The 26,863-nt window shown below is 44.5% G+C and overlaps 2 protein-coding genes across 2 annotated transcripts; both read right to left on the bottom strand.

Annotated features, from left to right (window-relative positions):
• Positions 1-526: 526 nt before the first annotated feature.
• Positions 527-5,579, bottom strand: LOC146271668 (leukocyte cell-derived chemotaxin 1-like). The gene is made up of 7 exons (XM_084707923.1): positions 5,451-5,579; positions 5,035-5,172; positions 4,387-4,527; positions 4,097-4,210; positions 2,497-2,650; positions 2,206-2,312; positions 527-1,487 (listed from the first exon to the last, which is right to left on the bottom strand). Exons 1-7 carry the CDS (start codon positions 5,520-5,522, stop codon positions 1,263-1,265), a joined length of 951 nt encoding a protein of 316 aa, XP_084564049.1. The 5' UTR covers positions 5,523-5,579; the 3' UTR covers positions 527-1,262.
• A 1,556-nt stretch (positions 5,580-7,135) lies between these two features.
• On the bottom strand, positions 7,136-19,999 carry LOC146271667 (protocadherin-8-like). The gene is made up of 5 exons (XM_084707597.1): positions 19,986-19,999; positions 19,831-19,876; positions 7,966-10,329; positions 7,635-7,848; positions 7,136-7,546 (listed from the first exon to the last, which is right to left on the bottom strand). Exons 1-5 carry the CDS (start codon positions 19,997-19,999, stop codon positions 7,182-7,184), a joined length of 3,003 nt encoding a protein of 1,000 aa, XP_084563723.1. The 3' UTR covers positions 7,136-7,181.
• Between the last annotated feature and the right edge of the window lie 6,864 nt (positions 20,000-26,863).

The raw sequence follows: 26,863 nt of genomic DNA, 5'->3' as shown, positions 1-26,863 counted from the left end.
TCGTGGGTAAGATCTCAGAGCGTGACGGCTGAAGAGTCTTTAGTCTCATTAAAGAGTTCTAGAACTGGAACTCCAACATTAAAGCAGACTCGAACTCCAGGACTGGGGAAAGGAACTCTACTCTCACTACACTTCCCTCAGGTCTACTGGGTTTGACATGTCGAAGGACTTTCAGTGAGTGTGGGTAGGGTGAATTTTGGTAATCTGGGACATTGGGTAATGTGGGACACTTAAACTCCAGAGTGTTTTCTTCCCTGCCAAGACAATGTCTAGTCCACAGAACTTTGAGGTTAAGCATGGATGTTGTGACTGAAATCACAAAACGTGATTGGTGTGGCGTCACAGAAAGGGTCAGGGCAGAAGTTAATCAGGAAACTCAGATGATAAAATGCATGCAAAAAATGTCCCAGATTACCAAAATTCACCCTGTTAATGTAATTGCATTGTTTAGCATATTTACTTTGTATAGAGCTGCCACAAGAATAGGGAACATGACTTTTAATAATTTTACTTACAAAAGGTTTATTCGTTTATTGCACTTTGTAACGGTTTCTGAAAACGCTGATAAAATCACTCAATTTTGGGAAGATTGCAAGAGAAAGCCATTAGTACACTTTATTATTAGTGGATGGAAAGAAAAAAACTGCCAGGGGGATCTGACAGAGTTAAAACAGTTGGGACAATAAAAATGTCTCACTAGTTTGAGGAAAATGTAAAGAAGTTGTACTATAGACCCACTGTCTGAGCAAACTCCTGTTACACTCCCTATGTCTAACACATACTTATCTCATACATTTATTTACATCATCAAGCTAAAAGAGATAGAAAAGTAAGGTAATATGAAGTAAAAGTATCAGTCTTTTTAAATACAAGTTTACACCTAAACTTTAGTTTTCACTGATCTCCGTTTGTGCTATGTGCACATTCCTGTTAGTTATTCTACTGCATGTGCAATATACCTAGTTTTATGACACAGCATACAGTTATTGAATATTCATAACCAACATACCAGTTATGTTCAGGTAGTGTCAAGTAGTGACTATAATTAACTGTGTTGATTACTTTGCCATACACATCATTTGTTTATTGCCTTTCCAACCATCTCACATGAAATTACAGGTGGCTGGGGAACTACACATCACTCCCTCTTTCTCTCTTTTTATCTCTTCCCATTTTATTTCCTGCTCTCCCCTTCCACTCCTTCCCTTCCCACCCACTGTCCTCCTCTCTTCTGGACTGTTCCCCCATGGTGCAAGGGGTGTTTAGAGTATGCCCATGATGCGCCCGACCCACCAGCGACAAGGCATGATGACTCTGCAGGCCACCCTGCACCCTGCATAGTGGTAGGGCCAAGGGTGGAACCCACCCAGGGGCTCACAGATCCTCTGGCACTGAGTGTGGCCGCGGCGGCACTCGATACAGCACACTCCCTGGTGGTCCAGCATGGGGTCAAAGGTCATGGTGCCCTCGTCGCCCTCCAGACCGCGCTGAGGTAGTGGGGGGGGGGGGGGTGACAAAGAGAAACAGGGAAGAAAAATAGAGAAGGAGGGATATCAATAAGATGTGCTCAGATGAAAGAAATTCAAAACCAAAAAGTGTTGGAATTTGGTATAATAATGATATATAAAAAATATTATAATGAAGACTAATATTCACATTTAAATGTGTTCTTTAAAACAATGCAGTTTTGTAATTATTATAAAGAATACTATTACAAAGTGTGATATAGAGAGTTTCTCACACCAGTTGTGTGTGTGTATGTGTGGGGGAGGGTGGAGGGGGGCTTCTGCATCTCAAGAGGGATTAGGAGGGAAACGGTGGGCCTTCATACAGGGAGGGGGGTATGATGTGTGTTTGGGAGAGGGAGGGGGTAGAATAGGGGGACTTGAGTGGTATTATTCACACAGGCTCAATGACTCAAAGGGGCTTTGGAGAGCCATTCTAAAGAGGTCTGTCAGTCCAGACAGGCTCACACCCGAAACACACACATGCACACAAAACATGCATGCACGCACACACAAATTCGCACTGACAGGCTTGGCCCTTTGCAGTGACCTCAGCATCTGCTCCGACTCACACAGCTGTGAGAAACTGTGAGCAGAAACACCATCCTCAGGTACCATTTGAGATCTGAGTGGACAACAAAACACTACGGTAATAAAGCAGTTTCAGTTGTGTGTGTGTGTGTGTGTGTGTAGGACTCACGTGATATGGGTTCTCTGGGTTGAATTCTGCCTCCACATCCGCTTCCTCTTCTGCCCCAGTTGCCTGGCGACGCTGACGGGGGGCAGCCCGCCTCTTCCTCTGCCCGCCTGCAGAGATATAGAGGCTTAGTAACTGACATCCCACATGTAGGTCTGATGATTCTGCTTCCAACCCAGCACTAACACTATTTACATTATAGTGACTGGGCCAATATTGGATGTAATCTGTGAGACAGGCATTAACAACTGCCTTTAGAAGAAGAAAGGACTGTTTATCAAGTGAATTGGGTACCATTGGGGTAGGTAGGACGGAGCCAGAAGATTGGCAGATCCCCACACAAATCCTTAATCTTGTTGCTGAGGAAGGTGGGGTCTGAGAGGGGTGTGTCAGCTGCCACCCAGATCAGAGAATCTTCTTCAAACTTGGCTGGCATCACCTCATCTTCCTGTGTCAAACAAACACACATGAATACAGCAACAAACTAAAAGATCGCATAGTTACAGCTCATAGCCTGTTGCTAATAAGCTGTTAGTTAGGGTTAGACTGACACTTGAAACTGATCAAACATTTAATTAGGCCAATACACTACAACCAAAAAGGAAATTAATGTATTGTTTCACTAGGTATATATACAACCTAAAACTATATTCTAATTTACATGTTTAGAATAATGACATTCTTAATTTTCTTAATGCATTGCACAAATGTGTTTGCACATGAATAAATATGCATTGTGTGTGCAAAATACCTACCTTCACTATTCTGAATGCATTGTGGAATTTCCTCTTAATTATTTCAATTATGTGTTTTAATGCAGTGTTTGTAAGAACAATAACATCAGGGATGCCCAAGGCCTTAAGCTGATTCTGCCCTGTCCTCCGCGGTTCCAGCATTTACTCACTGAATATCAGGGTTCATTAAAATCTGAACAATGCAAAAATATGTTGGCCTAAATTTTCAAGGTTTTTTAAAACAAACTGAAAAACTAATGAGATTTCCAGTGAGGAACCATAGCATAGTCCACACAGTATGTGCACACACACCCACACACACCCACCCACCCTGGGGGTAGAATACCCAGAAGGGGGCTATTCCTGGAGCATCCCAAACATTTGACAGACAAAAATATTATACTACAACTTACCAGACAGCTTGATTTTTTATGTTGAGTTATTTGCTCCAGGGACAAATAACAGCAGGGACCCTCCTCTGCAGGACTGATAAGAGTTTATCTAAACCCACTGTGTGTGTGTGTGTGTGTGTGTGTGTGTGTGTGTGTGTGGGGGGGGGGTGCATGCGTGTGTTGTACTTATTTAAGCCATATTTCCCATCATCATGAATTACTGCAGATGACCCGCCTGCAGTGACTATTATAACTACATCTCCCTATCTGAACCGAACACAAAAATCCCATATACACACCCACACACACGCACTCACACACTCACACACACAATAAACGATTGTTTATGAGACTGGAAGCCAATTACAGCAGCCCTGCGTAATCGTTAATTGTGTGTTTGTGTGTGTATATTTGTGTGTGTGTGTGTGTGTTAGAGGACAGTGTGTCTTAGATGACAGTTTGCATGATGTTTAATGATGTGTGCACAAGGCATATGCAAGGCTATGCTAAATGATTTCAATAATCAGACGGCCTTCGTCCAACAGTGACAGGGTGTCTGAGTTTGTGTGTGGGTGTGTGTCAGTGTGTGTGTGTGTCTGTGAGAAAGAGAAAGCATGTATGTCTGCAAGACAGAGAAAAAGGGGAGTGTGAATGTGTGTGTAAATAGAGAAAGAAAAAAGGAGCAAGAGAGGGAGAGAGCAAAAAGAGAGTGAGAGTGTGAGTCAGAAGAAGGTAAAGGTGCTTCGTGAGAGCCGACTTGATCCCTACCAGGTCAAACAACAGAGAGTCTTTGTTGAGAGTTTCCACCTCAGGGAGACGAGCTTTGACCTGGGTCTTGATGTAGCACTTCTCTCCTCCTGCAAAGCGGATGCCTGTTATGCCCTTTAGGGGTTGAGACAGAGAGGACAGAGAGAGGGGACAGAGAGAGGGGACATGAAAGGAGGCAGGAGACAGTCTATCTCCCTATGACATTACACACACACACACACATACTGCCATGAAAGAGGCTGCCACCGTTGCAGTCCCCCGTGTCTGCTGTAATAAGTGTGTTTTCTTACAATCTGGAAGTCGTGAACCTCCACGGCCTCGTCTGTCCCACTGCCAGTGCGGAACCTCTCCACGTTGTTCCCAGAATCGATCTCCATGGAGCCCTCCTCCACCTTGCCATTGATACTCATACTGTAGTGGACATTATACACCTGCAGACGCACACAACGTTTTAGATCGAATTATAGAAGGCTAATATGAACGCATCATCCTTTCATACTATGTGCAAGTTGCCACATCAAAAACAGTTATATTGAAGACGTCCACTATATTTTGTTCATGATGGCCCAAATTATATATGGCATCCCCCCCCCCCCCCCCCCCAAAAAAAAAAATGGTCAACACTACAACCACAAAAAAAGAGAAAATAACTTGTTCCTAAAACCCCATTCCTTCGCACACCTCTCGCCCCTGGTGCATCAACTGGACCATAGAAGAACCCCCACCCTCCGTCCCTACCTCCTCCCACACAAGGCTTCCATTCACCTGCACCATTCCAGTCTGACTGGGAGCGCTGTGAACGTTTACTCAATCATATTAACTTTATTCCAATTTCTTTGCATTAGCGTAAACTAAATTTGACCAGTAAGATACCCATGCATCTTCGAGATTAGGACAGACCATTAGCCAATGCGGCAAAACAAGAGATATCCTCTCACATGCTTGTTGTTATTCCAAAAGTAGAATGCTCCAATGGCCCCGAACAGCAAAAGAATCGCGCCAGCGATCAACACCGCAATCCCGGCCTTCAGTAAGCGCCCGCTGGCTGCAGGTTTGACGGCCACCGGGGTGTATGCCTGCGTTAAACCAGAGATGAGAATCCAATCGATAGTGCACGCACAACAGTTCCAGTGAGATAGAGTCCATGCCACATAACCAGTGGTCTTAAAAATCCAAAAGGTAAAATATCACAGAAATGTTGGTTTACAGGCTACTGTGTCTTATGTAACGATTTATGTAAGATTATTCCAGTTCAAGTATTAGGCTGTCTCCAAGTTAACAAATGTGTTACCAGGTGAACATAACATATTTTCAAGACTTTATAGCAAAGCCCCCGCTTTACAACTGGCCTTACCGGTGGCATAAACTGTTGGAGGTCCTCGGGTCCCGCTGAGGCAATAGGCACTTTCTCCGAGCTCCCGGCCATGGCTGAGTGTCGTACTGAACACCTGAGCAGATGATTCAACAAACTCTCTCTTACACACACTCCTTCTCCCTCTTTCTCTCTCGGTGTGTCTCTTTCTGACACACACCCCCTCTCTCGTTCTCTCCTCTACGGTGGAACAAACCTGCTCATTCATGCAAGGCGTGCTTTATTACCAGTCCCAGCACACCGGCAGAAAATAAGCGCGCGCCACCAGTTCTGTTTCCAAACAGCCATTGCGCCAACTTTGGTCCCCTGTTCAAAAGTTGAAAGTGGAATGTTGTGGTGTTGTACACTGTGATTTACAAAACCACATAGCAAAATATTGTATTTTGTTACTGTAATTTATTCCAAACTGGTATGTTTCAGTGGTGCCTATATTGGAAGAGGAATCCCAATATAAGTGCATGAGCTTACACATGATGCGTGCGCTTATACATTCTCACGGCGGTAAGGGTAGGAATTGCCTCAAATAACCCTGATGTCCCTCGTGAAGTTCCCGGATTTCTTTCTGTCTCTTTCTTTCAAACGGTGCGAGAGTTGTGAAAACGTATAAACGTCTTTGACCAAGATGGAGAAGTAGAGAGTGCGAGAGATCCCTATTCAGCATCCAGATGTCAAAGAGAAACAGCTACTGACATGACATTGGTACTGTCTCGTCATGCACAAATTTGCAGGATAGGACACGGAGAAAGACTCGCAGTCTGGACCTCCGCTATCACAACAGCGACACCTGTTGGCTCAAAATGATGAAGAGGGATTTTGTGTTTTGGAGGTATTTGGATTAAGAAGCAAATCAAGGTAAACTCGAGACTTTTTCAATGACTGTGCTAAAATTACAGCAACCATTTCCGATTTCATAACACAGTATTTCAAAGTTTATTTTCTCTTAGAAGATCGTGATAAAAATCTGTACATTATTCATTTCAAATAAATTCGTACACGGTTATCAACTTGATACATTGGGTCTCCGGCCTCAAACTTAGTAGTTTCTGGGCCATTTAAATAGTGAGCATGCTTTAGAATCATTAATTACAATCCATATTTACATTTCCTTAGTTCTTAATTATTACTTTATAAAAAATAAATTATCTGTAGCCTATGTACAAAACGTTGCATAAGATATACAGTATGTCCACATAAGCATTTAAAGTGATTGGATGGACAAAAATGCATCACATTGAGACATTTAAAACCACACAAATATTTAAACTTACAAATAATATCATACATCTGTGATTCAAATGATTCTCATTATTACTATTTTTATATTAAAGGTACAGTAAGTAAGATTTCGGTCAAAAAAGAAAAGTGTTGGCCTCTATCAACATGTTTGATTGGCTAATGAGGCCCTCTGAGAGTTGTTTAGTAACACAGTCAACTCTGTGCCAGTGGAATGTCAGTTCATAATTCTTGGAGCATGCCACAATTTTCCAGCCAATTATGGTCCAGCAATCCTGTTCCAGCCAATCACCTTTGGTGAGGCATGCCTCCATCCCTGTCTTATTTTGTGAAACCAATATCCATCAAACTGGAGCAGGAGCAAAGCAAGTGTTCATACAAGAATTGGGGAGCACTTTCTCATATTAGAATTTACCTATTGCAGCTTTAACACTTGAATGCATTTTTTAGTCTCTCTCTGTCTCTGTGTATGTCTTGTTTTCAAACTTCATTAATGGGAGACCGTGTGGTGGTAGGAGCATAGACAGGGATATTGATATCACTGATCTCCTGCATGTGTACAGGTCTGGGCGGGGTGACCAGGACAAAGTCAAATTCCCTGTGCAGCACCTTCTCATACACGCTCTGCAGGCCTGTTGTCTTAGGGATGTGGGCCTGGTAGTAGTTGTCCCTGCGGTTTTGGTCCCGGGGCAGGGAGGCCGTCTTGGAGAGGCTGCTGAATGACGAGAGGGTGGGAGCAGGAGAGAGGCCAGGTGATATTCCAGTGTTGGCCCTGACCGCCGAGGGACTCCAGCAGCGATCTGAATGGCCCAGGACTTTACACTCACTGGTGCATGCCCACAAACCTGAAGACAGAAGAGGCACTGTTAGATTATGTGGGTAGGTCTCTTGATAGCTTTTTCATCATGCTATTTAGGCTCTTAAAACTCTTACCACTCTGGCTGCCAATGGGAGGAAGCCCATCTTTCTTCAGGTCTCCACTGACATCACTGTCACTATCGTTGAAGTCACTGTCCCCTTTCCCACTGTCCTTTCCGCTGAAGGCAGGGTCTCGTGCAGAGATAGTGGTGTAGGAGTTTCCCTTCCAGATTGTGATGGGCCTCACCGCCTCTTTACCATTGCCATAGCCAGGTAGAGTGGAATAGCCCTACCAAGACCAAAGAGAAACTTTGAGTTAGTAAAAACAGAAAATATTCCCTGGTGCCAAGCACAGTTGACACAAACAGTAATGGATTTGAGTAAAACATGTGTAGCCTCATCTTACCTCAAGTTTATTCCCACATAGTTTGCTGTCAGGGTTATACACGCAGGGTGCTTCACTGCCATCCTCTGAGGCCGAGCACAGTTCGGTTCCCCCGGGGTTAGCAGAGGAAAAGCCACCGGGCTGGCTGGAGTATGAGTGGCCTTCAAATCTGCCTCCTCCAACGTTTCCATGAAGAGGAAGCAGGGGGTTGTCGCCATGGTTTCTTCCTCGTTCAAGGGACCCCTTCTCTCCATATGAGTCGCTGTCCTCTCCAGTTTTGTCTCGTTTCCGCCGGTTGCATGTTGTTGCTATGAGGATGATGGCGAGCAGCAGGAGCGTGCAGCTCCCAGCTAGGACAACAATAATCACCACAGACAGGTCCCACTGCGCTTGTATCTCATCTCCACTGCCTGCTTGGTACACGGTCCTGTCGCTTGGCGGGGAGCCAGCTATGATGAGGAAGTGGAGCGTGGCAGTTGAGGTGAGCGCTGGCCTCCCATTGTCACTGGCCGTTATGGTCACACTCAGGATATCGTCCACTTCATGACTAAGCGCGCGGTTGAGATAAATGTCTCCGGTGGCTTTGTTCACAGAAAAAATAGACGGTTCCCCGGTGGCCAGTCCATACGACAGCTCGGCGTTAACTCCTTCGTCTGCGTCTCGTGCCTCCACCCTGGTAATAACGTAACCTGACGGCGCGTCCCGGGGCAATAGAACTTCAGCGGAACCATTATTTAAAGTGGGCTGCGTTATTACTGGTGAATTGTCATTCTGGTCCACTATCCGCACAAACACGTTTGCGCTGCCGGTGAGGGGCGGGGACCCACCATCGCTTGCCGTGATACGAAGCTCTAGCTGTTTCATTACCTCGTAGTTGAAGCTCCTGAGAGCGTAAAGTGAGCCGCTGGCGGGGTCCAGAGAAACGAACGTGGATATTGGAGAGCCCATGAAATAGGTGTCCGCGAGCTTGTAGCTAACCTTTCCATTTTGCCCCATGTCAATGTCTCTCGCGACCACGGTGGCGATGTAAGCACCGGGTGCATTATTCTCCACTATTGCCACCTCATACACAGGTTTGCTGAACACAGGTGCATTGTCATTCTCGTCCGTTAACCGAATGGTATACTGAGTGATGGTTCTGAATGGCGGGGACCCTAAGTCTTCAGCCACAACCGTTAGATTATACTCTGGAATTTTTTCCCTGTCTAGTGGGCTTGTACTCACAATCATAAAGCTGTCTTCGTAAGCCTGCTGCAGCCGAAAGTGGTCGTGGCCATACAGAGTGCAGTGAACCTGTCCATTTGCGCCAGAGTCCCTGTCCGAGGTGCTGACCAAAGCAACAAAACTCTCTCGTGCCGCTGCTTCAGTAATGTACGCAATTCCCGCTGTGATGGACGTCATAGGAGTTATGGAAATCTCCGGTGCGTTGTCGTTCACGTCTTGCACCTGGACCACAATTTTACAGATTGCTGGGCTAGGGTTCGGACCCAGGTCGGTTGCTTGAACGTCGAATTCATAGGTATTCTTACTCTCGAAGTCAATAGGGCTCTCGAGGGTGAGACGTCCAGTTTTTCGGTCCACTCTGAAAAGTTGCCTTATCTCAGAAGGCACCTGGTTACCAAAGCCGTACACCACTTCCCCGTTCAGCCCCTCATCCGGGTCTTCTGCGTTCAGGTCCAGCAGAAGGAACCCAACCGGTGCATCTTCGGGCAGGTCCACAGAGAAGCTGTTCCGGTCGAATACCGGGCTGTTGTCGTTGTAGTCTTTCACCTTGACGTTTATGCGCGTGGTTCCTGTGCGGGACGGGTTGCCGCCGTCCATAGCGACCAGCTCCAGTGCGTAAGATGCCTGTGTCTCGCGGTCGAGCTCCTTCATAAGCACAAGCTCCGCATATTTAACCCCGTCGGCTCTGCTGAGCACGTCGATGGAAAAGTGGCTGTTAACAGAAATTTGGTAGCTCTGGATATAATTTAACCCCACATCTTCGTCCACAGCAAAGTCTAACGGGATCCTCGTGCCGATTGCCGTGTTCTCAGAGATCTCTAGACTCGACTCTTTCCGGGGGAACTCGGGGGAGTTGTCGTTAATGTCCTTGACCTCCACCTCGACGTGAATGAGTTTGAACTGCTCTTTGGAGAAACTGACCACATCAAATGCAATGAGGCAGTGAAGGGTGTGTTTGCAGATTTTCTCTCTGTCTATTCTTTCCCCAATACTCAGTTGCCCGTCGCTCTCTCTCAAACGAATAAAAGATGAGTTGAACTGTTTCATCATCCTAAAATTATTTTTTGAGCCCGCGTGAGTAGATGAGATGTCCTTGGCCAAGTTTCCGATAACAGTCCCAGGTGCGTCCTCTTCAAATGTCTGATATTTCACCGTCTTTCCCTGTGTGAGAACAGTTAGGATAGCCAGTAAGGTGCACGGCACCAACCAGTTCCACCCAATTTCTTTCATCCTGCCACTTCAGAAAATATCCCAAATCAGCCAAACTGGCCTCACTTAACTCAACTATCTATTTGCTAAAAGCACTTGTCAATTTGAATGTCTTCCTGTCCACTCAGCTCGTTTGGAACGTTGGGATTAAATTGCCATAGGTTGTCAGAGTGCGCACGCTGTGCTCTCGTCGAAGTGTGCTCTCTCAGCTCGAAAGGGCTGCAGTGGCGGGAGGGTTTATACGGCGCAGCATGCAAATGAGCTCCACTGTGACCAATCGGCACCATGAAAAGCAAAAGGAGACTTCTGAAAGACCTCTAAGCCTGTTTGGAGATTCCTGGACTGTGCGGGGAAACTTGGCACCGATATGTTTGCTAAACGCGGGAGTTGATTTAATATAGCCTATTTAGTTTCTTTACTTGTTTATGTTCCCGGGGCTCTTAAATGAGTTTGCGCATAACACAGGAGGGCACGAAGAGATGCGCAGTGTCCCTGAGCTAGAGGACAAAGCATTTGAATAACATTGTTTACTATTCAGAAGTATATGACAGATTTAAGCAATATTTGATGTCCTCGGGCAGAAAAGACACGATGAAATGCACAGAGTACTGGATGAAGTCATGCCCAAGACGTGTGTGATGTGGCCAATCAGTTTGTCCTCCTTCAAATGAGATCATAAATGCATGGATAGGTGTATTGGAGTTTACTGAGCCGTCCAGAGAGAAAGTTTTAAGACTTTTAAGAAACTTTCATTCCAGTCACAAGAAGAGCTGCCTCAACACGTTGGATAAAAACATAAAACACTGTGTTATGCCAATATAGCCCACACACATGTATAGGCTATTATTTTATTGATATTCACAGTGTAATTATTCAGATGCCTTATAGTGATTGGTTTGGCTGTCATTCAAATAGCACTTTATTCACTATAAAATCCCTTCTAGCTCAATAAAACGGCAAATAACATTGATCATATTCTAATCCAGCTCATCTGCTCACGCGATGTAGGCCTATGAGCGTTAGTGAGGATTCGTTCGTTGCCATTGTAACGGGCTGGTTTAACATGCGTGTCAGTGCTTCTTTAGCGCCTCTCGTCTTGCCCTCGCCTGCCAGAACAGAGCCACGCAGGTGAAGACGAAATACACAATAACACACACATAACACACACACACTCCTCTGACGGCACACACCCGTTACAAATAGGATTTGGCTGCAAACGCCGAGGGGATTTATTGGGATTTCAATAGTGAGATTATATCAAAGGCGCATGAAGCCCTCGTTAGTAGCAGCGGTATAATGGCATGGCAGGGTCTCCCTTTGCAGACGTCGACTGGTGTATTGTGCCCATGGGTCGGCCTGCAGGAACCCCAACCCCTGCTGCTCTCACACGGCTCTCCGCCTTAACTGGAGCATAATGAGCCAGCGCCACATGCTGTCTTTGTCCCCCTGCTATCCCTGCCCCATGCCCCGGCCACAACTCCATTCATTAAACGGGAGATGAGAGATGAATTTCCCAAGACATGGGGGTAGCTCTTATTAAAATACATTTAGAGAACGGCCTGGGCCCCGTCACGCCTCTTTAAGAGATTTTCGTTTTCTTCACACACACACATACACGCACACGTTCTCATAGGTCTGAAGGGCAACACTTCCTTTCGAGAAGCTAATATGACTTATAGGCCTAGCCTATAAAGAATCCATCTGTCACAAAATGTTACTGCCTGTATGAACTAAGCCCAATGTCATCTCGTGAGATGACATGCCAACGCAACACGACTGGACCAGTCAGATACAGCAGCAACAATCAGAAACATACACTTTATCAAATTGTTTCACATACGGGGATTAAACGCTTTTTATTGCCATTTTATTCAAATACTGTGCTCGATGCGGCTCTTATTCTGCTCTGTGAGAATATGGTGTTTATTCTTTATCCTTCATGGCTGCAAGAATAATGGTATTCTGATAGACGTCTCAGTGTTCTAATAAAGAGAGAGCAATCAAAAGCAAATTACACTATGTTGAGTCTCGCTTTGCGGATTAAGGTTTGTGCGTGTGTGTCTGTATACGTGTGTGTATGTGTGTATGTATGTGTGTGTGTGTGTGTGAGAGAGAGAGAGAGAGAGAGAGAGAGAGAGAGAGAGAGAGAGAGAGACAGAGAGAGAGAGAGAGAGAGAGAGAGAGACAGAGAAAGAGAGAGAGAGAGAGAGAGAGAGAGATAGAGAGAGAGAGAGAGAGAGAGAGAGAGAGAGAGAGAGAGAGAGAGAGAGAGAGGGAGAGGGAGAGGGAGAGGGAGAGGGAGAGGGAGAGGGAGAGGGAGAGGGAGAGGGAGAGGGAGAGGGAGAGGGAGAAAGATAGTTTAGGGACACTTGTACAATTATACAGAACATATTTTCAAAACCAAACTGTCCACTGAAAGAACTTGCTTTCACTAGCCCAACGCTGTGAGTCACACACAGACTTGCACCTCATTCTCTCACGTGATTGGTGTGTCAATCTTGCCCGTCTGCACGCGAGTTCAACAATAGTAGAATTAGAGCGAGGCTCGAAAATCCCTTCAATTCTTCACGAGATGTATTAGCATTTTCTTGAAAAATATTTTTGGGGACTCCCGCCTCCCTCCGAAGCTTTGTCGTCCCATTTGCTTTAGTGATTGCAGGGTATTTGAGGTCTGGAGTTGGTCGCCTGATCCCTGCCTCTTGTTGAGGCTTAACTCTTTGAGATGGAAACTAGGCGATTTGGTCTCCATTGTCCGCCTGATAAGCGGTGGTGAATGGAAGGAAAGGGGGACAGGAGGGGTGTGAAAGAGAGGGGGTCTAAGATAATCGATCCTCGAGCCGTTCAGACAGGCTCCTGCGCCCCTTCAACCCCCCGCTAACCTTTGCTTTAACTCGCGTGCCATCGCAAGCACACTATCATCTAATTAGTTCCTTGCTTGATTCAGGACTAATTATCCAATTATCACTTCTCTCACGGAGAAAGTAGGCCTACTCAAGGGTCTGTCAAAGAGAATGGTATACTCAAACCATTGACAGATATAAGAAATGTTAGGCACCGTTCAGATCAGCACAAAAGAGTTTTAGAAGGGTGAGACTGGAGAGGTGGCCTTTTCGAGTGTTGAGAATGCCATCGAACCAGAAGATAGAATCTCTGTCCATGGCCTACATTTTAAATTGGACAACATGCAGGCTGTAAAGCCCGTATTGCCTAAATTAGAACTAAAATAGAATAGTGACAAAACAACGCTCTTCCAACAGAAACAAATTAACATAAAATGTAAAAAGGGGTGTGTGTGGGCACATTTAGAAGCTTGTCTCATTCAATATTTTGTCCGATCATTTTAACATCTTAAGTTTTATAATGTTCACTTCCATCTAAATTGGGTTTTGGTGCAATGTACTCATTGGCGCCTGAAACATCAAGGTCCTAGACATAAACCAGGCTGGTAAACTCCATTAACTATTCTTAACATTCGATTCCTCCCTTTTTCTTTCCTCTCTTAGTTAACTTCTGGTCAGACTCATTACTGTTTGGCCCATCTGTCGCAGATAGCTGCAACACTTTGAATAAATTCCCCATCACACAAACAAACGGTTAACATCTCATGAATACAGCCTTTTACACCCATACACATACACATGGAAACTTTAGTGGCAGCGGAGTAGCTAGTGCAAAGAAATCTGTCTTCCGACACTCCCTCCTAGCTTCCACTTCATTACAGGTTTTGTATTCGGTGGCGGGCAATCTGTGCGGCCGTCCCGTCTAGTCCAGGCCAGATTTCTAATGACTTTCCAATGATGATTTAAGGGTCTCCTCCCCTCTTTCGTGCTCCTCCCTCGCTCCACTCGTTCTCTTCGTCCTTTCAGGTCTTCTTTTACCCCGTTCGAGTCTCATCGGCTTTTGTCTTGGCTGTTTCTGGCCTCTCCGCTGTCACTGAGGCGTTTCTCAGAGAAACCAAAGGTCAGACAGCCCATAAAGTTTCTCACACAGAATGGATGTAATAGGAGAATGGTCTTACGTTATTTGGGTAATAATGACTTTGCTCCATACTCTAAAGTTAGAAGAACGTGTTGGTGAAAATAGATTACTAGGAATTTAGAGGATCTTAGGTTGTGATCGGCGGTGACAGAGAAGGCTGTCATATAGAATCAAAGGAGACAGTCAGTCACACACGTGCACACACCTGCGGCAGTGATGGACCAGATTGGGTCTAGAACAGATGGAGTGGTTGAATTAAGAAAGCTGCGCAGGGGGTGGCAGACGTTGGTTATCACTCATGTGAAGTTATGTGGAGCCCCCACCCCCCTTCCTCCCCATACACACGAACTGAACCCACACTGAACAATACTGAGCAGTTAAGGTGGATTTACTGTTTTTGTTTGTCTAATTGCTAAAACGTGCCCAACTGCGTGGATAGTGTCATAAACATGAAGGAATACGGGAATCATCCCAAATGTAGAGTGTAAAATGGTTCAGACAATCCGACCGGAGGCTCATGGGGACAGAGGGATATTAGTGAGGCTATCAGATAACTCAAGCAAACTCAGATCTCTAAAAAAGTCCTGGGCCCATTTAAACTCAGGCAATAACCCAGTAACCTACTTTACAGGGCTGATGAGTCACAGAATGCATTAAAATCCGTGGTGGAAACGGGTCTTATACTTAGTCCTTATTGACAAGCCGAAATAAATTTTCACATTTCCTCCCACTAGGTTCTTTGGTTAAGACCCCCCCCCCCCCCCCGCCCACAACTTTATGCCTCACTCACACATCCATTGAAATGTGAACTGCCAGGTAGCTACTGAACTTTTGTACTGTTCTGTTAGAGTTAGCCAATAGGAATTTGCACAAAACGCTCAAGCTCATATCAATATACACGCTTCGGAGCGCAATTTTCTAAAGCAATTGCCAATATAGGCTAAGGGTAGGTAACCAATAGGCCTACAGCACTGCACACAAGAACATTATGCTTAACTTTAACGTATCACCCTTGTTCCTGCAGCAACGTACACAATAGTGGGTTTGAGAAGGACTCCGTGTCCCGCGGAAGTGTAGGCTACAACCACAAAAACAAATAGGCCTGTGCTATGCTGCAAACCGCTCGCAAAACGGTCAACTTTCGCAACAGACCTATCCGACACTGATCAATAGACTATTAACTATCAACGTGTACTATCAACGTGTGGCCTTAATGGTTTGAAAGAATGAAACGCATAATTTTACCAAAAATAACTTAGTTTTTACATACAAAAAAGAGACAGTAGCCTCACGATTATGCATATATTTCATTAAATGGTGCTATATCTTTGAGATTGCGCAAATCCCGCTTCTCCCTGAAATGTCGCGTAACCTATCCTGCGCCATCAACACGTTTTTCAACAGCACATTCCACTTTATTCATGTAGGTTATAACTAGGTTATATCACGTGTTCATGAACATGCACACTCACACAGGAAAATGAGATTAGCAATCATATCATTTGTTTTGTGTGTAAAATGATTATTAGAGAAACGAGGGAAAACATCTCCAGCCTCATCTGTAAACAGACCCAAGCCACAACGCGAAATGTAGGCTATGTCATAAAAAGACAACCACGCCATCAAAGCCCTCCCTGAGGAGGACATGTTCAATTGAACGCGCTTCCCGCCAAAGCAGCCTATATTTTGCGGAGTCTGTGTTTGTAGTTCTCTTCCATCATTGTGTAAAATGTTCCATTCCTCTCATAAAAAATGGGGGAAAACTTATAAATTCTGGCTTTGTTGCTGGGTAACAGAAGCCATGGAGAGATTTATAAAGGGGACCACGAAGTTCTGCTTCATTAAATAGAATAGCTGCTCTAAATTCAGAGTCTCAGTGAGCAATGACTGGACTAACTGGGTTCGTTTCGCATGGGGAACAACCTTTTGTGTGAGGAGAAGGTCTGGAAGCCAGGGAGGGTGTCTTTTCTAAATCACTGGTTCATGTGGCCCAAAAACACGTGACCAAGGAGTTAGGTAGTGCTGTTTATGACTTTGACTTAAAATCATCAAGCTGATTGCTATCAAACAAAGCAAAGATATGCTATCTATCACAGTTGCATTGGCTCTGTAACCTTACTGTAGGCCTATTTCATTTAAACATGTCAAATATTAGTTTAATGATAGCCTAGGCTTATGGTTTGTTAATAGGAATCATGTTTATAGTACTGTGATTGTTTTTTTATTGGCTTAAACGTCTGATTTAGCTTACAGTGGATTTCATGTGCTTTAGGATTTTCATTAATGCAATAGGTTAATCCTGTGCACAGTCAATAATCATTGCATTTGCGCACGTAGGCTACATTGGTATTTTCTGGGCAGATGGACTCAGCTCGCGGGGTTATCCTCACCCCTGACCCCCCACAGATGTCTGGACCAAACCAAAACTCTTGCAAGAAGGAGTGGAAAATCGGTAATACACCGGAACCGAGTTGTCAATAACTAGGACAATTAAGCGCGTTTGAGCGCGAGCTCATGCTGGGCTGCGGCGCTCCTTACTTCGTAAAAGATGTCATGATTGTTGCAAGGATGAAAGAGGCAAAGAGGTCATGTGGCGTGCTCTATGTAGGTCTGTTTGACCGATGGGCATTGCATGCATGGGGTTGTTGTGGTCATACATAAATTAAGGGTTAAATGAGCTATCTTGTAAAAATAATTGCATTTATTGACAGAAGTTAACGTGATTTTTACCACCGGTTATGTGATTATTGGCTGCGCCAAAGAGTGCAACAAGCCTTATTCATTCATACTCTTTATCCTTTATGATTATTATTATTTTCTGTCTTTAAGACTAGATTTCATATGTGGTTGACCCCTTCTCTGTCTTGTATGAGTCTTTTAACATGTCTACTTTTCAGCTTTAACCACGTTGTCTACACGGCCAACATTTCCAAATTACATAATGTGAGGAACTCCGCCGACAGGGTGTGAATGGAATGCACAAGGCAGGTGTAAATTTAAACTGCTAATGAGGCGCATCAAAAGCATCAAAGGCGCGCCGTGCTGCGTCATTCTACTACTGAATTTAAAATAAACAATACCCATCAGAGAGTTTTCCTCGCTAAACGGTATTGAATGGACGTTAGCAGCGGGAGTTATGATATCCCCCCCACTCCACCCCCCGTGGACTGTAGGTTAACCAGCCAGGGCAAGAGAATACTACAATTGTAATATTAATAGCCAAAAGGTCTACTAAATTATGTTATCTCTAGCCTACTAGCCTTTAGGTGTCCACTGTTTAAATGCTTCTTGATTCAGTGGCCATTCACATTTCAAGAAGAGATTTTATTCACAATTGTACAAGTTTATATCATCATAATTTATTTATGTACCCACACGGCACTTGGTTCTGCAGCAAGACCTACAGACAAAACAACTTATGGCATAGATTTAAAAACACCATTAAAATAATATACAAAACAAAAACACAACATAAAAACCCACAACAACAGCAGCAGACAATACCTCCACTACCGACTACCCCTGCTCCCCCATACCCACATATAACAGAGAAATAGCAGTGGAAATGAAAGAATGTCTGTACCTGTTACTCCTCGGGGATAGTGAATCGAGATCCTGAAGGTAAAAGATGAAACTCGGCATAGAGAAGGTAGGAATTTACTCGTAAGATGGATCAACCTTTCCTCACTACCGGACCATTGTACAGGTCGGTAGAGTGCAAAACACTTAAAATATTACTACTGGCATTGACTATTCTTAACAGAGCAGTGTTTGCCTTCACACTGAAACTGCCATACCACCATTGAAAATGTTATAACAGACTCGATACAAGATTTGTAAAAGAGAGACATCAGGGACCTGTTTATGTTCAACTTTGACAATCTCCGAAGACAGTATGCCCCATGTTGGCTCATTTGACAAATCTCTACATGTACACATTTTAAGATAAATCTATTTATCTGCCTGCTCCTGTTCCCTCCAGGTGATTAAATACCAAGTTCGACACAGTGTCTGTGGCATCCTTCACCCCTTAACCTTGTAACTTCTACTGTAACTGATGGGAGTCAGGGAACACTACCACCTCCAAACCCCCCTCATGCCACAGGTAGGATATATTATTAATTTCTCTGCAATGAGCGTGTGTGCATATCCTGCCACGAGGCTTGAGTGCGTGCAGTAGTTTGAGAAAAAGGCAGATTATGCTACTGAGATTGTGTGGCAAACTCAAGGAGGATACCTCACGCAGTGTTTATGTTGGGCTTGCTCTCTCGTGACTCCAACAGCCAATCTGGTACTTGAGATGAAGTGACCGTGATCATATCTCAAGTAGAACTTCAATTTCGTCATCCCTGACCACACATGCATCGGCCTGACCTATTTGACTTGTGGACAGGTGAGGGTTTAGTGTACGTAGGTTAAGATCAGAAGTTCTCTGTTCTACTACCTCAATAGCCAGACGAGACATCCATGTGTCACTGGTTTGGTAGGGAGGATGTGTGGGCATGAGTGTGTCCTCTCCTGTCACTCAGCCGTGGGATGCACAAGAAGGTGCTAGAACACAGAACTTGCCCTACTTTCTGCTCTTATGGAGAATGTAAATGAGCTAAAGTAATTTATTGCTAATGCCTGTCTGATTTTAATTAACATTGCATCTGTCACTATAAAACCACTGTCTATCTCACTGCGATGCCACCCTTCATCTGCAGTCAGAGAGAAGAGGGAGGGAGAGCTGAAATTCATAATTTAACTGAATGCCCAGAAGCTCTTCAGAAGAACAGGGATTTCAACATGGCTTTCTCAGGTCTAATCAACATGGGGGTGTTTATCTGCCTAACAAACACACATTCACACACTAAATGAAATTCCTCCTATCCACATACGCTTCATACCCACACACTCATTTTCATAGTTTTACACGCATGCACACACACACACGCACACTCAGGCTCTGTCAACGAATGATTCCATTCTATATTTAATTGCATGTTTTTTTGTTTTGAGAACCAGCACTGCACATTTTCTTTCTCTTTTTCCGTCTTCCATCCCTCTTGCGTTGTTATATTCATATTGTATACCAAGTTTTTCAATCCATGTCATACCTTTATGTGTATTCATCTGGAAATAACAACATTGACAGCAGCTTGAGAGACAGAAAGAGGGAGAGAAACTCATTTTAAGCATGTAGCACTAACGAGCTGTATTGTGCTCCAGGCTGTGTGTGTGATGGCTTGAAGCCGCTGTGTGTGTTTGTATGTGTGTGTAAGTGTTGTGTATTTATCCTTATTGACTGCTGAGGGATTCAACTGCTGAGGGATTCAAATCTCATTACTTTCTTTTCCCACTCTTCTTTATTTTGGTAAGGACAATGAGAAGGGTGGGAGTTTTTATCATACAAACGTAATAATTTCCATCTCCATTCTAATGTGTTCACACCACTGTACAGCTCTGTGACAAAGATACATTCAGTGCACACACACATGTACTCACAGACAAACACACACACACACAGAGAAGCACAGCTCTGAGCCCATTAGCTTTAATATTTCAGTAGCGTCATAACATGCGCCAGCAGCCTTGTCACTTGCTCTCCCCTGGGAGGCAGATCTGGGAACAGCCTTCCCTGCCCTAACGGAACCTCCAACATCATGACGGAAACTCTCTACTGACCCTACATCAGAGCCTGTGGAGCCTGCTGGCCCCAAGAGAGAAGACGGAGGGAGACAAGTGGAGGGAGGGAGGGACATAGGGAGTGGGTGGAGTAGAGAGAGAGAAGAAAGGGTGAAGGGTAGAGGGAGGGAATGGGGATTGAGAGAAAAAACAAGTGAGAGGTCTGGGTTTGTGTGGGAGGAATAGAGGGAGGTAGAATAGGAATGAGATAAAGAGAGAGAGAGAGAAAGATAGAGATAGTTTGTGTAGGAGGGCAATGGGGGGCTGATTAGGCCCTGGTTTGAAGTGCTCAGGGGCTTACTCTCAAACACACATTCTCACATGCACACGCACACACACACACACACATTGTAACTAAAGCTTTTGAACTACAGAAGACAGGGTGTCACGTTTAGGCATTCTGTCAGAAACCTCTATTCTTTCTGTGAGGTGGAATATTTCCTTTTGTTCTGAACTTCATGTCTGTGATCGTGGGGTACAGAGAGTTAGGGCTACTGCATTATGGAGATGTGCGTGTGTGAGCATGTCTGCAATAGGGAAAGTGATCAGAAAGGACAGAGTAAGGACTAAACACAGAGAAGATCACTACAAGGAATCCAGGCTTGCAGAAACCTATTAAAGCTGGAAGGTTTATACAGTTGTTTCAAATTCCAAACACTGATGCTGGCCACACACACAACACACACAAAGGATCTGGTCACTGTCAACAGAGGGGTAACTCGTGCATGATTACTAAATGGAAAGCATTTGTTATCCACAATTATGCAGCCCTAGGCCTGAATCTTTCATACCTGCTCCCTTCTACACACACACACACACAAACACACAGTGGCATATTCACACAGAAGCACCCACACACACTTTGAGCTAACAGGTCAGACTCCTGAGGAAAACCTACAGCTAACAACCATGAAGCCCGAAGGAGTCGTCTAGGCAGAAACAATTGGGCCATGACAACACCTCCCAAAAAACGTATGGTCATGAAACATTAACAAACACACAACTCCATACACACATGGGAGATCACACACACACTCATGACGCCTCAACAAACATGTCATCATGAAACATTCACATGCACATGCACGCAACTAACGCCTCCATAAATGTGCTGTTAAATCATTCAGGTGATTGTTTAGAGGTGAATGCTGTTCTTCCTCCTCATCCTCCTAAACATTCCTGTATGTCTGCCAGTGTGTCTGTCTCTAGGACCTCTGTAACCTGGTAGAGGGGTCTCTGTGGAAAACACCAGCCTCCTAAATATGCATTTGAAAAAGAGCCAGACAGACAGCCTGACAGAAAAGAGATAGTTAGATAGTTAGATAGTTAGATAGTTAGTTAGATAGATACATAGATAGATAGATAGATAAATAGTTAGATAGATACATACACACATACATACATACATACATACATACATACACACACACACACACACACACACACACACACACACACACACACACACACACACACACACACATACATACACACACACACACACACACACACACACACACACACACACACACACACACACACACACACACACACACACACACACACACACACACACACACACATACATACATACATACATACATACATACATACATACATACATACATACATACATACATACATACATACATACATACATACATACATACATACATACATACATAGTGTAGATAGACAGACAGAACCTCAGTGTTGAGTGGCTCAGAGGCCAGAGCAGACACAGAGGACAGACGTTCTCAGGGAGTGAACACAAGAAGGGGAGCGTGAAGAATGGACGGGAGGAGAAAGGGGTGGAGGGTGAGTGAACACACACACTAACACCTAAATCATCATTGCAAAATCATTAGAAATCTGGCGGGGTAGAGAGGCACAGATTGGGAGACAAACCCCCCATTCACACACACACAAAGAAGGGCCTGCACACTCACACACAAAGAGGCAGTCAGGTGGAAGGGAAAAAGGGGAGTTTTCGGAGATACACCCCCTCACACACACTCCTCGAGCCCTCCCACAAACACACACAAACACACACAGGCAGTTCCTCCATACTTCCCATCCCCCTGACATTTATTGCTCTCTCTGTGAGAAGTAGTCAGAGTTTCATTCACATGTTAACAAAAGTGTGTGAGTGTGATTGTATGTGTGTGTGTGTGTGTGTGTGTGTGTGTGTGTGTGTGTGTGTGTGTGTGATTGTGTGTGTAGCTTGATTAGAAATTCATCCATGTGTTGTTAACTATTGTGGGTAAATGGCAACATTTTATCTGTCTGAACTCAACCCTGACCATATGGCACATAGACTACACTATCTTATTCTACCTCAGATTGCTCGTTTTCCCTTTTATACTTCTCTCCTCTCATTCTAAACTTCTCTCTTTCCCTTCTACACTTCTGTCCTCTCATTCTAAACTTCTCTCTTTCCCTTCTACACTTCTGTCCTCTCCTTCTACACTTCTGTCCTCTCCTTCCACACAGGGGCGGATCAAGAGATTTTCATTTGGGGTGGCAATGGGGTGGCAGAAGGAAGTTGTTGGGTGGCCTCCTGGAGGCGAATCAAACCCAATGTAGGGGGGTACAGTACTCCCTATGGTAAATTATTAGGCTAGAACATTGTAGTTTAAATTAAACAGTAACATAAATATTATTTATTGAAATGTTCTGTAATGTACAAATAATATTTTTCCATGGGAAGATTGAGGTTCATGTTGTTTAATTGTAACTTGTTTCACTACATGCTCTTATGGTTCTTCCTTTTGGGACTGTTTTTTCACAATGTATGCTTCATGTTTTGGCTACCCGCAATGTTTGGGACTATCTCGTTGTTATGACCAGAGACCTATGCACTTTTATAAAGCTCTCTCTTGGAAGTCGCTTTGGATAAAAGCATCTGCTAAATGCACAAAACAATAAAAATTGGGGTGGAAGTATTTTTTATTGGGGTGGCAGCTGCCACCCCTTGCCACCCCTTAGATCCGCCACTGCTTCCACACTTCTGTCCTCTCCTTCTTCACTTCTGTCCTCTTCTTCTTCACTTCTGTCCTCTTCTTCTACACTTCTGTCCTCTCCTTCTACACTTCTCTCCTTCCCATCTCCACTTCACTGAGTCTGCAACCACTGCTGTACTGTTTGGAGCCTCCTAGGTTAGTAGGGGCAGACATGGCTGGAGTGTCAGTTGAAATCAGTCCCTCATGTATCTCAGTAATGTGTGTATTGTCTAAACACATCACCAGAGTAACGTCTGAAATGTCCATTAAAGTTCAAAGCTATTTATCAGTCCATACTCTCATAACCATCTCTCTCTCTCTCTCTCTCTCTCTCTCTCTCTCTCTCTCTCTCTCTCTCTCTCTCTCTCTCTCTCTCTCTCTCTCTCTCTCTCTCTCTCTCTCTCTCTCTCTCTCTCTCTCTCTCTCTCTCTCTCTCTCTCTCTCTCTCTCTCTCTCTCTCTCTCTCTCTCTCTCTCACTTGCTCTCTTGCTCTCTCTCAATATTTCCTGTACATCTTTGTCTCTCTTTCCACCTCTTTTCTTTTCTCTCTCCATTCTCCCTCTACCTCTTTCTGTCACTCCAATTCGTTCTGTCCCTTGCTGCCTTCTGCTCTGTCCCCCCTCTTCCTGTCTTTCGTTGCTCCTCCCTCCTTCGCCTTCTGTCTTTCTGTCTGTCACACTCAGTAACATACTGTGCCCTTGACATCTAGAGTGTGATTTCTGACAGGCCCCAGGTCCTCCAGGCTTTGAATGTATTTGTGTGTGTCTGTGTGTGTGTGTGAGGGGGGGGGGGGTCTGCTCTAGGGTATCCTTACTTTAGAGGGTAAGTTTAAAAATTAAACTACCCTTAACAAACCGACAGCATTCCACCACAAATTCAACACATGCACACTCCTAGACATGCTCCAATTCTGACAGTAAATAGCTCTCCCTTGCGCGGTGTGCTCTGTGTGAATTTGCGTGTGTGCGTGTGTGTCAGAGAGAGAGAGGGTGGGATTTAGTCTTGTTTTTTAATCAGTGGGATTTTGCAAATGGCCTTGGGCTTCTCCTAGGGACCAATTAGTGCATGTGACTTTAGCATAATAAATAAACACACCCAGACTTTCTCTCTCCCTGTTGCTGTCGTTGATTGTCTCTCGCACTTGAAAAACCCACAGACACACATAGGTAGCTCGAAAAGTAAAAAAAACAAGTCAAGGCGCACTAATTCACTGGGCGCCTGTCCTCTCTCCTGCCTCCTTCTCTCAGTCACACTGACGGTGCTGCTTCATGTGTTGACAGCCTGTGCCCAAGCAAGAGCAGAAGGTTGAGGGCCTGAGAGAAATCCTCAGGCTTTTCCTCACCGCACCCATGTCCTCCTTTGCACACACCACAGACACTCAACACATACACCCATGTCCCCCTCAAACACACACACTCAACACATACACAAATAAACACCCAAAGACACACACTGGCGCACACAAACTCTCTCTCACCAGACACACATACACCCCACACACATCCTTTCCTGGGGTGTAAACAGGAGAGATTAGCAGATCATTAGCATATCGCAAAAGGGCAAAACACTAGGGGGAGAGGGCCTGTGTGTGTGTGTCTGTGTGCATGCGAGAGAGATGGCTTTTACACACTTAATAGCATTGTGTCCTGGTCACAATAACAATTATTCCATTATGTGCTAGGGGGCTAAGAACAACATTGTCACTAATCACTACTAAAGACAAACTGACTGGTGAGGGAATTACTATATTTCTAATCTCCAATTCTATATTTTTTCACACAAATAAAAAAATGTGATTAAACAATTGATTTCATAAAATAATCTAATCCATGTGTTTAATTAAAAAACTGGTTTTAACAGGGGATCCGATCTGATGCAATGTCTGTCCATTTCCTGTGACCTCAGACAGATGTGGACCTTTGACAGATCAGGGATCCACTTGTCACCCCAATTCCCTAAGGAGAACATAGGGAACTGACCACAGATCAGCCACAACAGAATTCTCCCGGGTATTGTGTTAGGTTCTTATAACTGAGCCAAATACCTCACACATAACCCTGCACCACTCCAGCAAAATGTCAATTTCTTCTCATAATGAATTTTTAATCCGAAACACCCCCTTCCCCTCTACTCTGCTCTCCCTTCTTCTCTTCACAATCAGAAATCAGCGCCTCGCTGAAGAGAGAAAAGAGAATTCATTAAACTCAGCCACCCACGCTGGGCTGAAGAAAAATGGGGGTAGAGAGGAAGGGAGAGGGAAGAGGGGAAGGAGAAAGAGAAAGAGGGAGAAGAAGAGGTTCTCTCAAGCTAGAGGCCCATCGAGTGAAGTGGAGGGGGGTCACCTTAAAAGGAGAACTCTTTAGGAATAGAAAGAGCAGAGAGAAAGAAGAGAGTGCATCAAAGGACTAAAGGAACTCCTGATCAGCAGCGAGAAAGAAAGGAGAAAGAAAAGAGAGAAAATCTCTGTGTGAGAAGAGAGGCATAAGAGTATGTTTGACCATACTCTTGAGAATAATTAACATGCACATTGCACACTCAGTTCTTTGAGGTACAAACCTACTGTGTATATATTTATACAGCATGAACTAAAATCTTTTTTAGAAAATAATGACTGGCAGATGAGTTTGACCCTGTTGTCCTGACCAGAACCCAGTGTGACCCAGGCCACCTCTCTATCACCTGATGTCTGGCCCTGCTTTTACTGTAATCCAGGTGCTCTTAATCCTGCATATCCAGGTCTGGTATTGTTCTGGGAGTGTTGTTATAATCCAGCCAGGTTTAATCTGGCCAAAGCAGAAACTTCTCATCAAATTAAACCCATAATGACCATTTATGACTGATTGACATGGATTACTGAGTTAATTTTCCAATTATCATAATTACAGTGTTAAATACAGTGTGAAATAATGACAAACCCATGCTGGCACCTGAGAGCAGCTGTATGGTGGTGACACAGACACAGTGGTTGGATACCAAACAAAGAAGCAGTTTCTATCTTCATTATCCTCTATCCTCTAATTGTTTTTTCAGCAATGCATAGAAAATAGAACAATTAGCATCTCCTCTGTTATATTGTGAAACCATCTGTGACCATTTCTACCTACACACATGCGTGTGCACACATTAACACACATACACACACCTTGTATATAAAGGCTTTTTACTGTCCTGACTGTCAGGACTCATCTCCAGCACCTTGGACTGTCAGAGAGAGAGAAAGAGAGAGAGAGAGAGAGAGAGAGAGAGAGAGAGAGAGAGAGAGAGAGACAGACAGACAGACAGACAGACAGACAGACAGACAGACAGACAGACAGACAGACAGACAGACAGACAGACAGACAGACAGACAGACAGAGAGAGAGAGAGAGAGAGAGAGAGAGAGAGAGAGAGAGACAGACAGACAGACAGACAGACAGACAGACAGACAGACAGACAGAGAGAGAGAGAGAGAGAGAGAGAGAGATGGCATTGTGCAGGGAGGAGGGGTGTCCTTGAAAAAGGACAGAGGTGTTCTACTGGATCTAATGTGACGGAAGGATATGAGGAACCAGAGCACTCATTCTGGCATGCAGACAGATACACACACACACAACACACACAGACACACTTTGTGCAATTATATGGGGTTACTCAAGTTCACATGATTATACAGCCCTTGAAGTAATGATAGCAGATGTAGCCCTTCAGAGTTATCAGAATGCAGAGTAAAAACTCCATGTCTGGCTAATCATGGAGGAACACTGGACCACACTACCTGAGACAAAATCCCTCTTCACCAACCCTGCCTTAAACACCCTCCCTCTTCACCAAACCTGCCTTAAACACCCTCCCTCTTCACC

This window comes from Hypomesus nipponensis, chromosome 10 (genome assembly GCF_054491055.1).
Source record: "Hypomesus nipponensis isolate SF chromosome 10, ASM5449105v1, whole genome shotgun sequence".
Lineage (NCBI taxonomy): Eukaryota > Metazoa > Chordata > Actinopteri > Osmeriformes > Osmeridae > Hypomesus > Hypomesus nipponensis.
Note: the sequence above shows the minus strand (reverse complement) of the source record. Positions and strands in the feature narration are given on the sequence as shown.

What these genes read in the sequence shown, in the direction of transcription:
- LOC146271667 (XM_084707597.1), bottom strand. An exon ending in GTTTGTCTGTGAGTACATGT is followed by an intron (nt 10,330 to 19,830) that starts GTGTGTGCACTG and finishes GTTCTCACACAG; the next exon opens with GGAAAGACGGTGAAATATCA. An exon ending in TCCCATTGGCAGCCAGAGTG is followed by an intron (nt 7,547 to 7,634) that starts GTAAGAGTTTTA and finishes TTCTGTCTTCAG; the next exon opens with GTTTGTGGGCATGCACCAGT.
- LOC146271668 (XM_084707923.1), bottom strand. Translation starts at nt 5,522, where the DNA reads ATGGCCGGGAGCTCGGAGAAAGTGCCTATTGCCTCAGCGGGACCCGAG. An exon ending in ACTCTCTGTTGTTTGACCTG is followed by an intron (nt 2,651 to 4,096) that starts GTAGGGATCAAG and finishes TGTTTGACACAG; the next exon opens with GAAGATGAGGTGATGCCAGC. An exon ending in ACCCAGAGAACCCATATCAC is followed by an intron (nt 1,488 to 2,205) that starts GTGAGTCCTACA and finishes CCACTACCTCAG; the next exon opens with CGCGGTCTGGAGGGCGACGA.